General features: G+C 43.5%; 2 protein-coding genes and 1 long non-coding RNA gene across 23 annotated transcripts in view; 2 read left to right on the top strand and 1 right to left on the bottom strand.

Annotated features, from left to right (window-relative positions):
- Positions 1 to 28: 28 nt before the first annotated feature.
- Positions 29 to 8,315, bottom strand: LOC135496829 (transmembrane channel-like protein 3). 2 transcript variants are annotated; one of them, XM_064786372.1, is made up of 15 exons: positions 8,227 to 8,315; positions 6,806 to 6,915; positions 6,337 to 6,478; positions 5,890 to 6,115; positions 5,493 to 5,574; positions 5,248 to 5,399; positions 4,634 to 4,773; positions 4,016 to 4,213; positions 3,735 to 3,891; positions 3,173 to 3,352; positions 2,790 to 2,957; positions 2,246 to 2,520; positions 1,930 to 2,085; positions 1,588 to 1,666; positions 29 to 1,447 (listed from the first exon to the last, which is right to left on the bottom strand). In XM_064786372.1, exons 2-15 carry the CDS (start codon positions 6,906 to 6,908, stop codon positions 1,346 to 1,348), a joined length of 2,160 nt encoding a protein of 719 aa, XP_064642442.1. In that variant the 5' UTR covers positions 6,909 to 6,915; positions 8,227 to 8,315; the 3' UTR covers positions 29 to 1,345. The 2 variants fall into 2 exon arrangements, with proteins under 2 accessions (XP_064642442.1, XP_064642441.1); XM_064786371.1 differs by having other exon boundaries at positions 6,337 to 6,514.
- Positions 8,316 to 9,610: 1,295 nt separating this feature from the next.
- LOC135497313 (uncharacterized) lies at positions 9,611 to 10,416 on the top strand. The gene is made up of 2 exons (XR_010448799.1): positions 9,611 to 9,733; positions 9,962 to 10,416. It is a non-coding gene; the product is annotated as an uncharacterized LOC135497313 (long non-coding RNA).
- Positions 10,417 to 11,272: 856 nt separating this feature from the next.
- Positions 11,273 to 13,978, top strand: part of LOC135497302 (kinesin-like protein unc-104) — a 52,816-nt gene continuing 50,110 nt past the window's right edge. For 9 of the 20 annotated variants that reach the window (XM_064787089.1, XM_064787085.1, XM_064787086.1 and 6 more), the window contains exons 1-2: positions 13,209 to 13,658; positions 13,834 to 13,939. In XM_064787089.1, the coding sequence (XP_064643159.1) occupies positions 13,840 to 13,939 (100 nt within the window). In that variant the 5' untranslated portion in view covers positions 13,209 to 13,658; positions 13,834 to 13,839. Of the gene's footprint in view, positions 11,369 to 13,208; positions 13,659 to 13,833; positions 13,940 to 13,978 lie in introns of those variants that run through there. The other 11 variants (XM_064787097.1, XM_064787099.1, XM_064787096.1 and 8 more) reach the window with 3 other exon arrangements.

Raw genomic sequence — 13,978 nt, forward strand, 5'->3', positions numbered from 1 at the left:
TTCTGTGTCATCCAATTTTTGAATCAGATGTTTTTAAAATTTCCCCAGCGGTGCACTTTCAGCCTATGGAGTTTTAAGGTCATGTATTTTGGTAGGTTTCTTAAAGGAATTGTGTTGTTTTTATTATTTTGTGCTTAATACAGGTTCTAGTAGACTCTGGTTGGGTTTCAGAAGGCTGGTTGTAGAATTCAGTTGTGGAAGTTTTGCTCTATTTTAAGTGGAACTAAACCGTCGAAGAACAAATTTCTTATGATTCAGTAAATTTTTGGACTTTCGGATATTTCTGACAATGTTGAATCTGTCATCTCATTTGATGCAAAACAATACTTTCTCACAGTGTCTTGATCTTGACCTCAAAGGTCATGGTGACCTTCACCTTCACAACGTCATGATGTCACCCTTGGTGTCTGGAGATCGTTTTAAAAGCCAGTTTCCATGTTTCAACCCTGCACATGCATGAACTTGGCAAATTAGGAATTTGATCATTATCTTATCATTGCTGCACAGAGCCCTGAAGTTGGTGTAGCTCCAATTGATGTTGGTGATATGTAGGTCAACATGGTTGAGTCTGTTGTGGTTGTGATTAACTGGTTTTCCTCATCATGTGGGAGAGCCAAGACACAGATTCCCTGGGACCAGGTATTAGACCTGGATGGGGTATTTTTGGCTGGTATTGTTCTGCTCCTAATTTGCCTCCAGGGATGCAGTCCTTGGTTATGAATGTGTAGCTTGTATAGATTACTGTGGTGACATCGAGACGCTGCAATTATGTTAAATGATGACGACACTTCTGATCCTGACGTACTCTTGAGAATCCTTGGGAAATCGGCCAACTTGGAGCTTGGTGAACGATGTTTGACTTGACACCAAATGGAGCAACTTTCCCAATCTGTTCTCGGCGAGTTTCCTGGAACCAGCGCTGTTCTTGTTTTAAGAGAATATTTATAATATTATTTTATTACTTTTCTCGATTGATTTTAGCTGAAGTAGAAGACGAATTAGCTTGCTCGCTTTTAGTGAAAGTTGTTGTATAGAATGTTATAGGATGATAATGCCTTACTGTGTTGTCGGTCTCAATAAATGAGTGATTGATGAATGAGAACAAATCACTTTGTCTTTATTTTGTGCAAGTTGAATTCATTAAACCCATTCAGGTGGTCCGAGTAAGGTCACAGTTACTCCTTTTCAGCAAGAACTATAGAGTGGTTTCACATCATTGCCTGCCATGTTGGAGGTTCAGACAAATATCCTGAATGATCTGATCTTTGTGAGTAAAAACATATCACAGAGTTCGAGTCTCCCCTCATGATGATTATAAAGGGACAGGTCTGAGTGCCATCATTGATCAAACCACTGATATGTCCGTCTCACTCCCTGACTCCCCAAACTTGGCAAACTTGCTGTTCTGTGCCGCAGCCAAGATTTTCCTCTTCCCAACTGAACGCTCCTGAAAGAAAAGAATTGTGGTTTAAAGATAGATGGAAACCTGGCTACTGCATGAAGTGTTTTAGAGTTACAATGATTATAAGGCACTTGGCCCCAGCAGGATGCGTCTGAACTGATTATGTTGCTACTGTGTGTACTTACAAAATGAAGCTGTGTTCGGAGATCTGCGATTAAGTCTTGGTATGAGGAGGCCCTCGCCCGGTAGTAGATGATGATCAATCTGAAAGTATTCAGAGCTCCGTGAACGACTGGGTGATGTTCCATTCATTGAAAGACAGACAAAAGAAGAAAACAGCACAGTGACTGTTCTGGCATTGATATCAATCTATTAGTCATTGATATAAGGCTTTGGTACCAACCTGTGTACTGTCACAATCACCTGTCTCCATGTGAGGCAAAGCCACAACCAGGAGACAGTCACAACCTTAAGGCAGTCTCAACTGTTGTCACAACCTAGAGGAGACACGATCGATCAGCACTTACAGTAGAACTATAAAGACAGGTATGACCACCACAGGACTCAATATGAAGTTGATGATCCAGGACAACCAACTTGGCAGGTTTCCAATCCTGGATGTGATCACTTGGTAAACATGGTCACGCTCTCTGAATGGTCCACAATCAGGGGACGGACTGATACTGAAAACATAAACTTCTTCAGCTTTAAGTTACAACTTGACAAACGAATTCATGGAAGAAAAAGACATGGCTCACACTTAACTTAACTATCAAGCGTTTGAATTATAGAATGTCAACCCAAGCTAGAAAGCACTCTGGTGGAGATGCTTCCTTCACTTACGCAATGATAGCATATCCAACTGGCACAAGACACAAGAACAATGTCACAAGCAGCAACGTCAAGTAGAAGTTCCCAGATCGACTTGCCCGGAACATCTTTTTTGGTGGGATGTTACAGGTGCGTGCAACAATGTAGCGGAGGTAGAAGACGATGATGACCTTTGCCATGGCGACCACAGGCAGAAGAGGTGAGAAGTAGAGGCCCAGCCAGATGAGGCCCTGGCCGTAGATGACCTCCAGGACGCTGGCGGATATGTCAAACTCTGAGAAACCAATCTAGAGAACAAGTACAATGTTAGAGTTTCAGTTTTAGTGTGAGAACATTGTGAATGGTCAGTTGGCTGGAGACATCCCTTCCATTCGTCCTATCATTGCTTTAGGAAAGAGATTATACCGGTTTGAAAAGTTCAGAAAGATCTTGGACCAAACTATTCCGTTAACTTTCATCAGCTCTGGTAGAATCCACATGACTAGGACTATTGTCATATTGTGCTTCAATCGAGCTTGATGATGTCAACGAATGAGAGCTAGTGCTCTGTACTTGCCTTCTCCTTGAGTGTCTTGGAAGACTTGACAGTCACAGCCCTGAGGACGTCCAGCACCAAGACAGAGACAAACATCGCACCGAGATCTAACAGGAAAACTTTAGCCACTTCCTCCCCGACCACCGTCTCGTAGCAACACGACATGTGAGCTGGCATCTCACCAGACTCCTGGAATAGAGAGAGAGTAGATGATCAGCATCTGATTGTGTTTTGGCCAATAAATTTCATTTCATTTCACTTTATTTCATTTCATTTATTTCATTTCACTCGGGTTAGTTCATAGCATGTACCGAATGTGTGACCCGTCTCGGTAGAACCTGGTGCATGTTACACAAACGATGATCAGAAGAGGCCTAACTCTAGATCATTCAAGGAGGACTTACACATTGTGTGGAGACGTTGTACAGCGATATGGAGAGGATGACCAGATTACCATAGTAGAACAGTGTCGTTCTCGCAAGGAGCCATTTCAGCTCGACCCGAGGATGCCACTTTTCTAGTTTGACCAGCAGAGAGAACAGGACTGGCACAACCAGCTTGAGACAGGCCATTACCAGTGATAACTGAAACGAGGAGCGGAATAAGGGCGTCGAAGAATTGCAAATGATGTCTAAAAGATGTGAACGTAAGACGTGCACGTGCGGTGGTCAGACTTATATCCATAGCAAAGTGAGCTCTACCCTTCTCTTGTGATAGTGCGGTGGTCAGACTCATCCATAGCAAAGTGAGCTCTACCCTTCTTTGTCATAGTGAAGTGAACTACAAACATGACTCCAATTCGCATATCCTCTGGAAGAAACGGAAGCCAAGATTTACTCCTGGTGCCTTGGACAGGCTGCAAGCAGAAGAAAAGATCCCCTGTCTACCCATTGGTAGTAGCTCACAGTATGGTGCTCACAAGAGCAAGTGCAAAACAGAAAACAAGAAACTTCTGCCAAAGCCTACTTGGTATTTTTGGAGAAGGTCCTCGGCAAATTTCGGTATCCCAAGCTCCAGGGGCGTGTCCTGTCTCTCGACGAAGAAGTAGATGAGGTAGCCTGTGCCTCCGAGGATGGCCAGGGTGATGATGTTGATGAGCACCCTGACAGAGTAGATGAAACCCCTAGAAAAGAAGTATCACTAAAATGAACACCGTCTGTGGTTATATCTACGGTGCAATCAAAGCCACAGGAGACTGATATCAATACATAATGCTGTCATATAATGTTTGCGATCTTGTCACTTGCCTGTTGAGAGTCACCAGTTTCCCTCGCACCTTCAGCTCTCGCACTAGTTCCTTGAAGTCTGTCTTCATTGCATGAATCTTGTCGCGCACACCCTCCTTCGATGTGATGGTGAAGTCCCAGCTCACGAAGCATCGCCAGGTGAATGGATATTCTTCAGAGTCGGCTGATCGTTTGGTCTTTCTGTACTTGACTGTCATCCTGAAGGCAGACGAGAAGACAGAGTCACAATCGGCTGAAGCTTGGTCACAAGCGTTTAAAGAGACGACAAAGTCACAATCAGAGAAAGAGGACCAGAAAGGGTTAGATAGAAGAGACGACATGGTTACAATCAGAGAAAGAGGAGCAGAAAGGGTTAGATAGAAGAGACGACATGGTTACAATCAGAGAAAGAGGACCAGAAAGGGTTAGATAGAAGAGACGACATGGTTACAATCAGAGAAAGGAGGACAGACAAAGTCACAAGCGTTTAATAAAGAGATGATAAACTCAGATCAGCTATAGGGGGACAAAGTCACAACTGGTTAAAGGGAAGGCAAATTCACAAGCTTGGACTCCACCATCACCACAGGAGACAGGACCAGAAGTGGGATTTCATGGTGATAAGACTGACTGACCTACCTCCTTACAATAGTGATGATACAGAAGAGATATATAGCTAGTGTTGTGATGAAGTAAGCCATTGGTAGCATGTATCCAATGCCGAGATATTCATGATAGTCATAGACACCGTAGAAAATGATCGTGTCCTGCACAATGTCCTGGAAAAAGTCGAGGAGCGTTGAATTATAAAATAGGCTTGTCTCAGGCTGACTGTAGGGTACTGTTTGCAGTCGGTCTCCAAGATAGATTGTTCCCCCAATTCACCATCGCCTAGAGCAAGCACTGGTCTGTCTCCAAGTTAGGTCCCCCCAATAAACCCTCACCCCGAGCTGGCACTGATCTGTCTCCAAGTTAGGTCCCCCCAATAAACCCTCACCCCGAGCTGGCACTGATCTGTCTCCAAGTTAGGTCCCCCCAATAAACCATCACCCCGAGCTGGCACTGATCTGTCCTGGGTTGAAATCGGGACTCACTAACGTAGCAGGTCAATCGTCTGTGTTGGTTAGGTAGCCAGTCTGGTTACTCTATGAAAATACGCCATTGCAGTATTCCTAATGTCTGCCTGAGGGATGCCGCATGCCACGGTTAGGCCACGAGGCCATGTCTGATTGAGGGAACACTGTACTGCTTACTAGACCATCAGTGATGTTAATCTTCGTGTCTTCACCAACAATAATCTGCGGGACTGAGATGAAACAAACAGCCAGGACACCCATCACAAAGTTGATCCAGAGGAGAGTCCGCAGGAAAAGGAAGTACGAAGCTACGCTGCTGCCAAAATAACCTGAAAAACAGCAACCAATGTCAGACAAGACGGCGTGGTGATGCTGGCAGACTGGATGATTGTACCTTTCTGATCAAACATAACTTAACGAACCTTCAATTTTCTCGATAGGACCTCCCCAAATTGTGAGTTTCTTGAGAGAGTTATCAACCTCCTTAGACACCTTCTTCATTCTCTGAAATAGACAGAGTATTGTAAACGACGTGATCGGGACATAACTTGATGGACCTCGATTTGACTGGAGGTCTGAGGAGAGACAATGTCACAACCACCACTGCACGAAATTAGTTGGGAGAGTACACATCCAGATCAGACAGAGTACACCTGTAGAAACATGGTGTTCCACGCAGGGAGATGACATTGATAGTAGAGACAGAGCAGTCACAATCAAGAGGAGGGACTACAGGATATGACTTGGTCAAACATGAGTGCTACGTGTTCCTTTGTCACAGGAAGGAGACCCAAAGGACAGTCACAACCAGTTGCCTACCATTCGTTGATTACTGTCCAACTGTTTCATTCCCCCGACTTGTTTGATCTGCCATCTCAGAAACTCCCTCGCCTGCCTCGCTGCTCGTAGCTTCTTCTTCATTGGCCATGGTTGTTCACGAAAGCTTTCCAATACTTCAATGTGGTACTGGATGCTCTCAAATATGGCCACTTTTACGACATTTTCACTCATCAAATTACCTGCGTCTTCTTCATCTATATCATTTCTGGAAGAAGAAAGTTAACTTCATTTACACTGTCAGGCTTGAAAGATCCTGAGACAGCAGAAACGAGGAGCAGTACTCACTTTGGATAATCATGTGTCTATGTGACCAGTCAGAATCACTTGACAACGATAAACACATTCAAGTGATATCGTCCTTTCCAAATGAGTGACGTACGGCAAGTCACTCCTGACCAACAAGTACAAACCAAATATTTCCCTCACCCTGAATAAAACTGACAGTATCTTGTTCGCTTGGCATACTCCACATCGGTTAGGCCTGGTACAGTGCTTCGTCTTCTCCGGATGTCCCGATGAGCTTCAGAGAACGATTCGCGGGCTACTTCCGAGAACGATTCCTGTGGAACTGTAAAGGTGACATTGGTGTTTTCAGCTGCATCAGCTACAAAATAACCAGACCAGTCATTTCATCATCCCAAATTCATAGCTCTGTACGGAGAGAGCATAAAACAGTCAGTGCCTGGCTGTCTTATTTAAAGTCTACCTTTCAATGTCCGCTGTTTATTACGTAGTCAGTTGAGACAGTAACCATACTGTTGCTAGGTGGCTGAAGTGTAACCATACTGTTGCTAGGTGGCTGAAGTGTAACCATACTGTTGCTAGGTGGCTGAAGTGTAACCATACTGTTGCTAGGTGGCTGAAGTGTTGAAATCGTTTCACTTATGAACTATACCTGGTAATAGCCGAGAGGATTCATTATATCCAGGATGTCCCTGCCTATCTTCCACTGGTAACAAGGGCCTCTGTTCAGCCTGTAATTTCTTCTTCCTCCCCATCTTCAATCTAGAATGATAGTACATGTAGTTGAAAAGGGGAAATGGGGTACATCCATGGATAAGATAAGAGTATCGTCGCGATACGGAATATTGTGATGTTGGTCATGGACATACATGTACTTAATTCATTGGTGGTGGTCACAATCTACTCTCAAAATAGCATCGGTGTTTCCGACCAGATTCTCCTCAGGTCTGGTTGTGCCTGCATCTCCTTTCTAAAAGGTCTGGTTGTGACAGCATATGCCATGGTGCGCTATGAAGGGGGAGGGCACATCCAGAAGAGACATGGGGCACCATGCAGAACCTGACACACTCTGCAGATCAGAGCAATGGCACACAGTTGAAGACAAGGCGCACCAAGTAGCGAAAAGGAACATCCATTAGAGGGAAGGGCCAGGCCGGTCTACTGTCTCATTGGCAAAAGTCATTTCTGAAGAACATGGTCCTCCCCAGCATATAAACAACATGGAGCCACGGTAAATCTTTATGCATTTAGTGTCACATCTTTACAAGTCTTCGTCACTGTCAGGTACCGCCATCCAAGCTAAGAAATTGTCACGATGTCGTGTTTCTCATGTCACTGGCCTAATATAATCCTACTAGGTGGCGCATTATCGCCCACTGCTGGGACTTCTAAGTGCAGTCGTATATCTTGTCAATGTCATAAGTAAATTTGAAAAAGTTTCAATGATTCTAAATTGTTTTATTAGGGTTTTCATGAGAAATGTCAGAATTTGACACAATGCGGGACCGTACTGCTGCTGCCAGCATCGGCCCAGCTTGTTGACTGCGGAGACGGCCCAGCTTGTTGACTGGGGAGGCCTAATGAGACCAATGGGCCGTGTTATAATACTGCTGCTGCCAGCATCGGCCCAGCTTGTTGACTGCGGAGGCCTGATGAGACCAATGGGGCCGTGTTATAATACTGCTGCTGCCAGCATCGGCCCAGCTTGTTGACTGCGGAGGCCTGATGAGACCAATGGGGCCGTGTTATATTACTGCTGCTGCCAGCATCGGCCCAGCTTGTTGACTGCGGAGAAGGCCCAGCTTGTTGACTGCGGAGGCCTGATGAGGCCAATGTGACACTGTAACTGATTTACCGAGAAGTTAAGACCGTTCTACTGCATATGTATACGTCATCAGGTTTCACCTAAGTATGCACAGGCAGTTATCTCCTAATTTACAAGGTAAATATCAATATGTATCATGCAGGAAATAGGCCCTATTGGTCAACTTTGTTTCAATCAAACTTTCTTAAAAATCAATTTGCAGAAAATAATTGGCTTTATGAATAATGTTGTTCAAAGTTACTTCTTACCTTATTATACTTTATTCATATATTCCTCAAGCTTTGCTTTTTTCGATCACAGACGATTTCACATGAGGAGATCACATGTATCATATCTTATGTTATTACACTAGTAGGCCTACATGGATTAAAGTCAACAAGATAACTGTCCCATATAACCCATTCTGTCAATCTAGATCTTGCTGTGTCATATCAGGTGCAGAACACCACTTTTCCTTCGAATATCTACATGTATCCTGCCTGTGAGAGAATATCGGAGAGGAGTTCCTAATTCAAAATCGACCTGAATTCTGTTACATTTGATATCATTTAAAATAATAAAAGCCCAAAATGTCTTCTTTAACCGAACATACATTAACCCCTGATTTCCGAAGGAAATGAAATGAAATGATGACCCTTCAATAAGATGGACAAGTGACTTAGTTCTCAAACTGAATCATGCACTAGATTGGACAACCGCGCTCCATCAGACTTTAAGCTGTAGCAGCGCTAAGCAAGAGTCAAGACTAATGTCCGCTGCCAGCCGCTGCTGGACCAACCCCCTCGCCGGCCCCCCATCATGATCATCAGATTCAGAGGCCTGGCTGAGCCCTGTGATTTAGCCAAATTCAATATGATTCTTTTCTACTTTGATGTTAAAGCCCTTGTGTCATGCAGCGTATTCGGTAGCACCGGTACACAACTTATGTTAAACCGCGACGTCTGCTGCAATTCAAATTGCATATGACGCCAACGGAATTGTGACGACTTGTTTCTCCAATCTTTTAGTGAACAGTGATCACGGGCTGTGGGAATTGCGAAGGGATGGTGTAGAGTATCGCCACAACAATGTTGATATGATCACTCGTCGTTTCAGCGGGCATGACTTGGTACATCCAGTGACCCAGCAAAAAGTAGCCTCGGTACAGCCAGAAGTAGCAACAACTCGCAAAAGGGGATCCTTGTCTGACTGGTGGCTGGAGCACATGGTAGGTCACCATCAAATAAGGGAGTGGATCCAGCACAGCTGGATAGAGGGGACCCCGTTGAGGGCGAAGCCTGAATATGGTGAGGGCTCGCCCTCACAATCACATGAAAGCGCAGTAGGCGCTCAACCACGAAGGGAGGTCTGGGGGTCTCCAGCAGGAAAATTTTGAAACTGAGATGCTCTCAGATGCGTTTCCCAAGTGTCTGAGAGATGATGTTTACTCGTTAATTCACTGCAAAGAAATGCATAACGAAAAAGCCACCTAGGTTTTCTTCTTTGGGTTGTGAGGAGAATATTTCAAATCATTTGAGCAGCAGTGTCTACCTACAACGCCGTCAATGATTTCCACTGTGTTTTTGTTTTCACTGTTTCAGACACTTGTTAGAAAAGGAAGGACCAAAGGTGCCATCGTCGAGGGTCCAGATAGATGAAGAGATTGAAGCCTGGGCTGCACACAATCCTGTTAGTAACAAAAAAAGAAGGAAAAAATGCTGTCCCATTTGTCCATATGCCCAGCGCCAGAACCCATTTATACATCTGGGTAGTGAGGCAAGTGTCTAAGAGACCTGCCTGAGTCTCTCACCGACAGTAGGATTCGAACCAGGGACCTCTTGACCTCTAGTTGAGGGTCTGAGCCACTAGTCCATAGTGTGTCGTGTAGATTCACGCTGGTCTTGCTCTTCGATCTTGTCACGTCACATCCTTGTCCCTTGCTCTGCCACAATCATGTAAATGCCCAAATACTGTATTGAATTGAATTCTATTTTCTGTCTTCAGAAAATCTAGGAAGAAGTCGCCACCCACTGATGATCTCATCCAAGTTTACCAAAGACTTCAAAGCAGTGCAGGAGAGGAATGGTGGCCTGTTCGAACAGGCATGGACTGAATCGCCAGCTCTCATCTCCCTAGTCACTCCGATGGCCACGTGTCGCTCCTCGATCAACAGCGATTTCAATAAATGATGCGTTGATGTGGGCAAAAAGTGAATCCTTTCTCGCCTTTGAACTCTGGTGTTCGTCATATCAATCCATTTTGATTGTCGAGCAACTTGTGGGCACACCTCAACTTGTTAGTGGGAAGTAATTTGCAATAGAGTGACTTACTTTTATTGCTGTATTTTTTCACTTCACATCATTGTTATTTTGAAAAAGCCTGCCAAAATTCTGTTGACTGTTTGTTGTCGACAAGAGTCTATGTTTCATGAATAACAAGGCTGTGTTCTGTACATTGTATTCCGTCTTTAGTCTCCTGTCGTTCCTGTTTTCATTATTTTGTTGCCTTAAAAGAGGGCAACATTAAGTCGGTGAATTGGTTTGGATGGAGATGACCCTTTCGAAAAAGATTTCAGATGATTCACCATGGTAAGATTGGAGTTTACCATGCTCACCATGGTGAATGCAGAGTTTACCATGCTCACCATGTTAAAGTATTTCATCGTCCCAATTCACTATGATGAAGTGCTGTCAGTTTGCCATGGTGAAATTGAGACACATTTATCCTAAGGGTAGGGCCCCTGCACCAACGCCTATGCCGTGCCTGCCCTTATCAGACCAGGACTCCCCAACCTAAGCGAAATCATGAAGGCATCCGCACTGTTTCGTCCGTCTTCTGTCATGGTACAGGCAGCTGCAATTGCTAGTGGTGAAATCCCAATATCTTTCTGTCTGTGGGATGTCGAAAAAATCAACCTCTGCCAGCTGCTTATCTATTCAGATTGTGAAGGCCTTGACACAACCTAAAAAGCGCTGAAACAACTACCCTCTGCCAGCTGGTTATCTGGTCTGGTTGGGAAGACCTTGGCGCAACCTAAAAATTACACCAAGGTTACCGCTAATGAACTTTGGAGACGACAGGACAGCCTCCGTAACAACCAACCTCTTCCAGCTGGTTATCTGGTCAGGTTGGGAAGACATTGACACAACCTTCAAAGGGTTCTTTAGCTGTACAAGACACTACACTCGCGTTCTACATGGGTGAAACAAGACAACAAAAAATCCCAGGGAGCGAAACGACTTCGATTTGGGGCGAAACACATTGGGCGAAAATGTCAGGGATCGAAACAACCGTGTACCATCATAACATGGATAAACAAGATGGCGGACCAGAAATAGAAATTTGGGAAAAACTCCAACAAAAATGAAAAGTTCAGGGTAAATTCCTTGCTGAAAAGACCCGAAGATCTCGGTAAGTCTAGATCATTAGAGTGGTTTCTAATTGGAACCGTTGTTTTCACGGGGAGATTGTTTTTCAATGTAGTTTTTTGACATTTTTCCTGGTGTCCAGTCACTCCCACTTTTCTTCACTGACATAGCCTAGGCCTAGTCACAGTGACAGTCGCAGGCCACAGCACTCAGAGTGACAGATGCAGGACATGGAGACTGAGACAGTCTGGCCACTGAATCAATCATAGAATGTACAAATAGGGATTGAATGGTGTTATTGTCAGTGAATTTTGATGTTTTTGATTGTTTGTTGCCAATATTGGTGCCCAGCCTGTGGCCTGTTTCATAACATGATAAGGAGGTAACCCTTTCACCTCAGTTTCACCAGCCTGTGGCCTGTTTCATAACATGATAAGGAGGTAACCCTTTCACCTCAGTTTCACCAGCCTGTGGCCTGTTTCATAACATGATAAGGAGGTAACCCTTTCACCTCAGTTTCACCATTTGACATGATGACTTGAATATTGTGTTGAAATTGGTCAAGGTTGACCTTGCTTTTCGGAAAACTAAACCACTTGGAAAATATTGTGTCAACTCAATGACCCTGCTACAAGTACAAGTAGGCCTATTGAAAATGAAACGTGAATATTTCTAGAGAGGTATTTCTATCAAGGGGATACTGTTGTGAGGATGGACCTTGCACAGGTAATCTCCTTTAGGAAGGAGCCCAGAGACTGAAGTTCAGGTGTAGGACAAACTATCAGAGACAACTTGAAATATCCACTTTATGCTGGTCTCTTAACTTAAGTTGCATTAAAATCATGACTTTTGTACATCGTGTTACTGTTAGTAGAACAGTAGTATGTTTGTAATCATCGCCCATCCTTCCAGTTCGTATATCCATAAACTGTAGCCCATTCTTAGAAAAATCAATGATCAATAACAAATAATCGATATGCAGTCTACATGTAGATCATTCATAAAATGACTATATTTGATTCATAACTTTGTCTTTGTGACTGGATATGCTAATGAGTTGGAACGTTTATTCATAAAACTATCAATCAGTCAGTCAGTGTTTTATCTAAAAAATGTAAAGTCAAATGTGTATTAAGTTTTAAGTCTCCAGCGGTTTTGAGCCTTACAAAAAGCAAGATCGAGTCAGCGCGGGGCTAATTTTCCGTTTATGATACTCAGATATTATGCTAATGTAAGAGACTTATCTCTTGGATATTGTGGGGGTTGTTGTTTTAAATGTCAAGAAGATCTTTACAACAACACTGGTGATTGTGTGGGCACAAAATCATTGTAATTGATGGAAATGTTGAAGTCTATCCTCTGGACCGAATTGCCAATATTTTGGCTCCGAATGTCCAGCATTAAGGTTTGGTGAATCTGTGATAAGAAGGCTATTCTGATGATCAAGCATCCTCCTACTGGTGTTGCCATAGCTACTGTGTCTGTTGGGCTAATAAAAGATGATAAGATTGTATCATGAGCCATGTATACTTGCAGAGACTGTCGGCAAAAATATTATTTCCGATTCTGCAGTCAGCAGACATTAACGTGTCAGAGGTTGGCCTCATGCAAGCAATAGCAAGGCTGCACTGTGACAAACTTACTTAGTTTCAATGCCTATGGCCAAATCAGTAATATTGTAGACATCAGGGAATGTGGCATTTGGCACAAGCACTTAACTGTCAGGCTATCCAACTGGCATGAATGATGAGTATAATCTGTGCCTTTGTCACGGGTAAACCCATGAATAAATTAATGCATGAACTAGGTATTGATTTTATCATCTACCAACTGTGATCAGTGGGAGGATGTCAGAATGATAGAAGAGACATCTTGTTAGCGATGCTCAGGATTCTGTGACTACGCTGGATGACGTCGGGTGAATTGTTTAACTTGATCGAAATGGAAATCTGCCCAAATGTGTGACGTCTGTGCCTAACTAAATTGCCTGTCTGTGTGTCGTACTTAAATATTACGATTCTGCGACAATTTTCGTGTTGTTTATTTTCTCCAGATTATCGTTTCTAGTCAACCTGAACACTAACAAGGATCTATAATCATGTGATGATTAAATAGTAAAAGTGTTGGTGTCTATTGACGATTGTCATCCACTTCCTATTTCCAGGAGGACGATTTTGAAACTTCAGGGAGTGTGTATTCAGACGTTGGATTGACTGCCATATGTTTAAGTAGAAGACATATTTTTGCTCAAAATGTCTTCGTTTGTTTGGATTTGCAGGTGATATCTGGAATCGCCAACGAAATTCTTGAAAGACGGGAAGAAACTGAAACAAGTGAGTAGATTTGTAAAACATTTTCTTTTTGTTGAAAAAGGAGTTAGGTGTTTGGATGTGCTGGCAGGCTCACTCCGTCATGTCTGTCGTCTTTATCGTCAAATTGAAATGCATGAATAAGAGACAAGATCAACTTTCTGAAATGACAACTCACTAAACATCTTTCTTATTCCAGAATAAAATGTCATCTGTGAAAGTAGCTGTGAGGGTGCGGCCCTTCAACAATCGGGAGATGTCCCGCGATGCCAAACCAATCATAGAGATGACCGGAAACACAACAAGTAAGTTGACTTCAAGTTTGAAATTCAATAACCGCTAAT

Source organism: Lineus longissimus, chromosome 12 (assembly GCF_910592395.1).
Source record: "Lineus longissimus chromosome 12, tnLinLong1.2, whole genome shotgun sequence".
NCBI lineage: Eukaryota > Metazoa > Nemertea > Pilidiophora > Heteronemertea > Lineidae > Lineus > Lineus longissimus.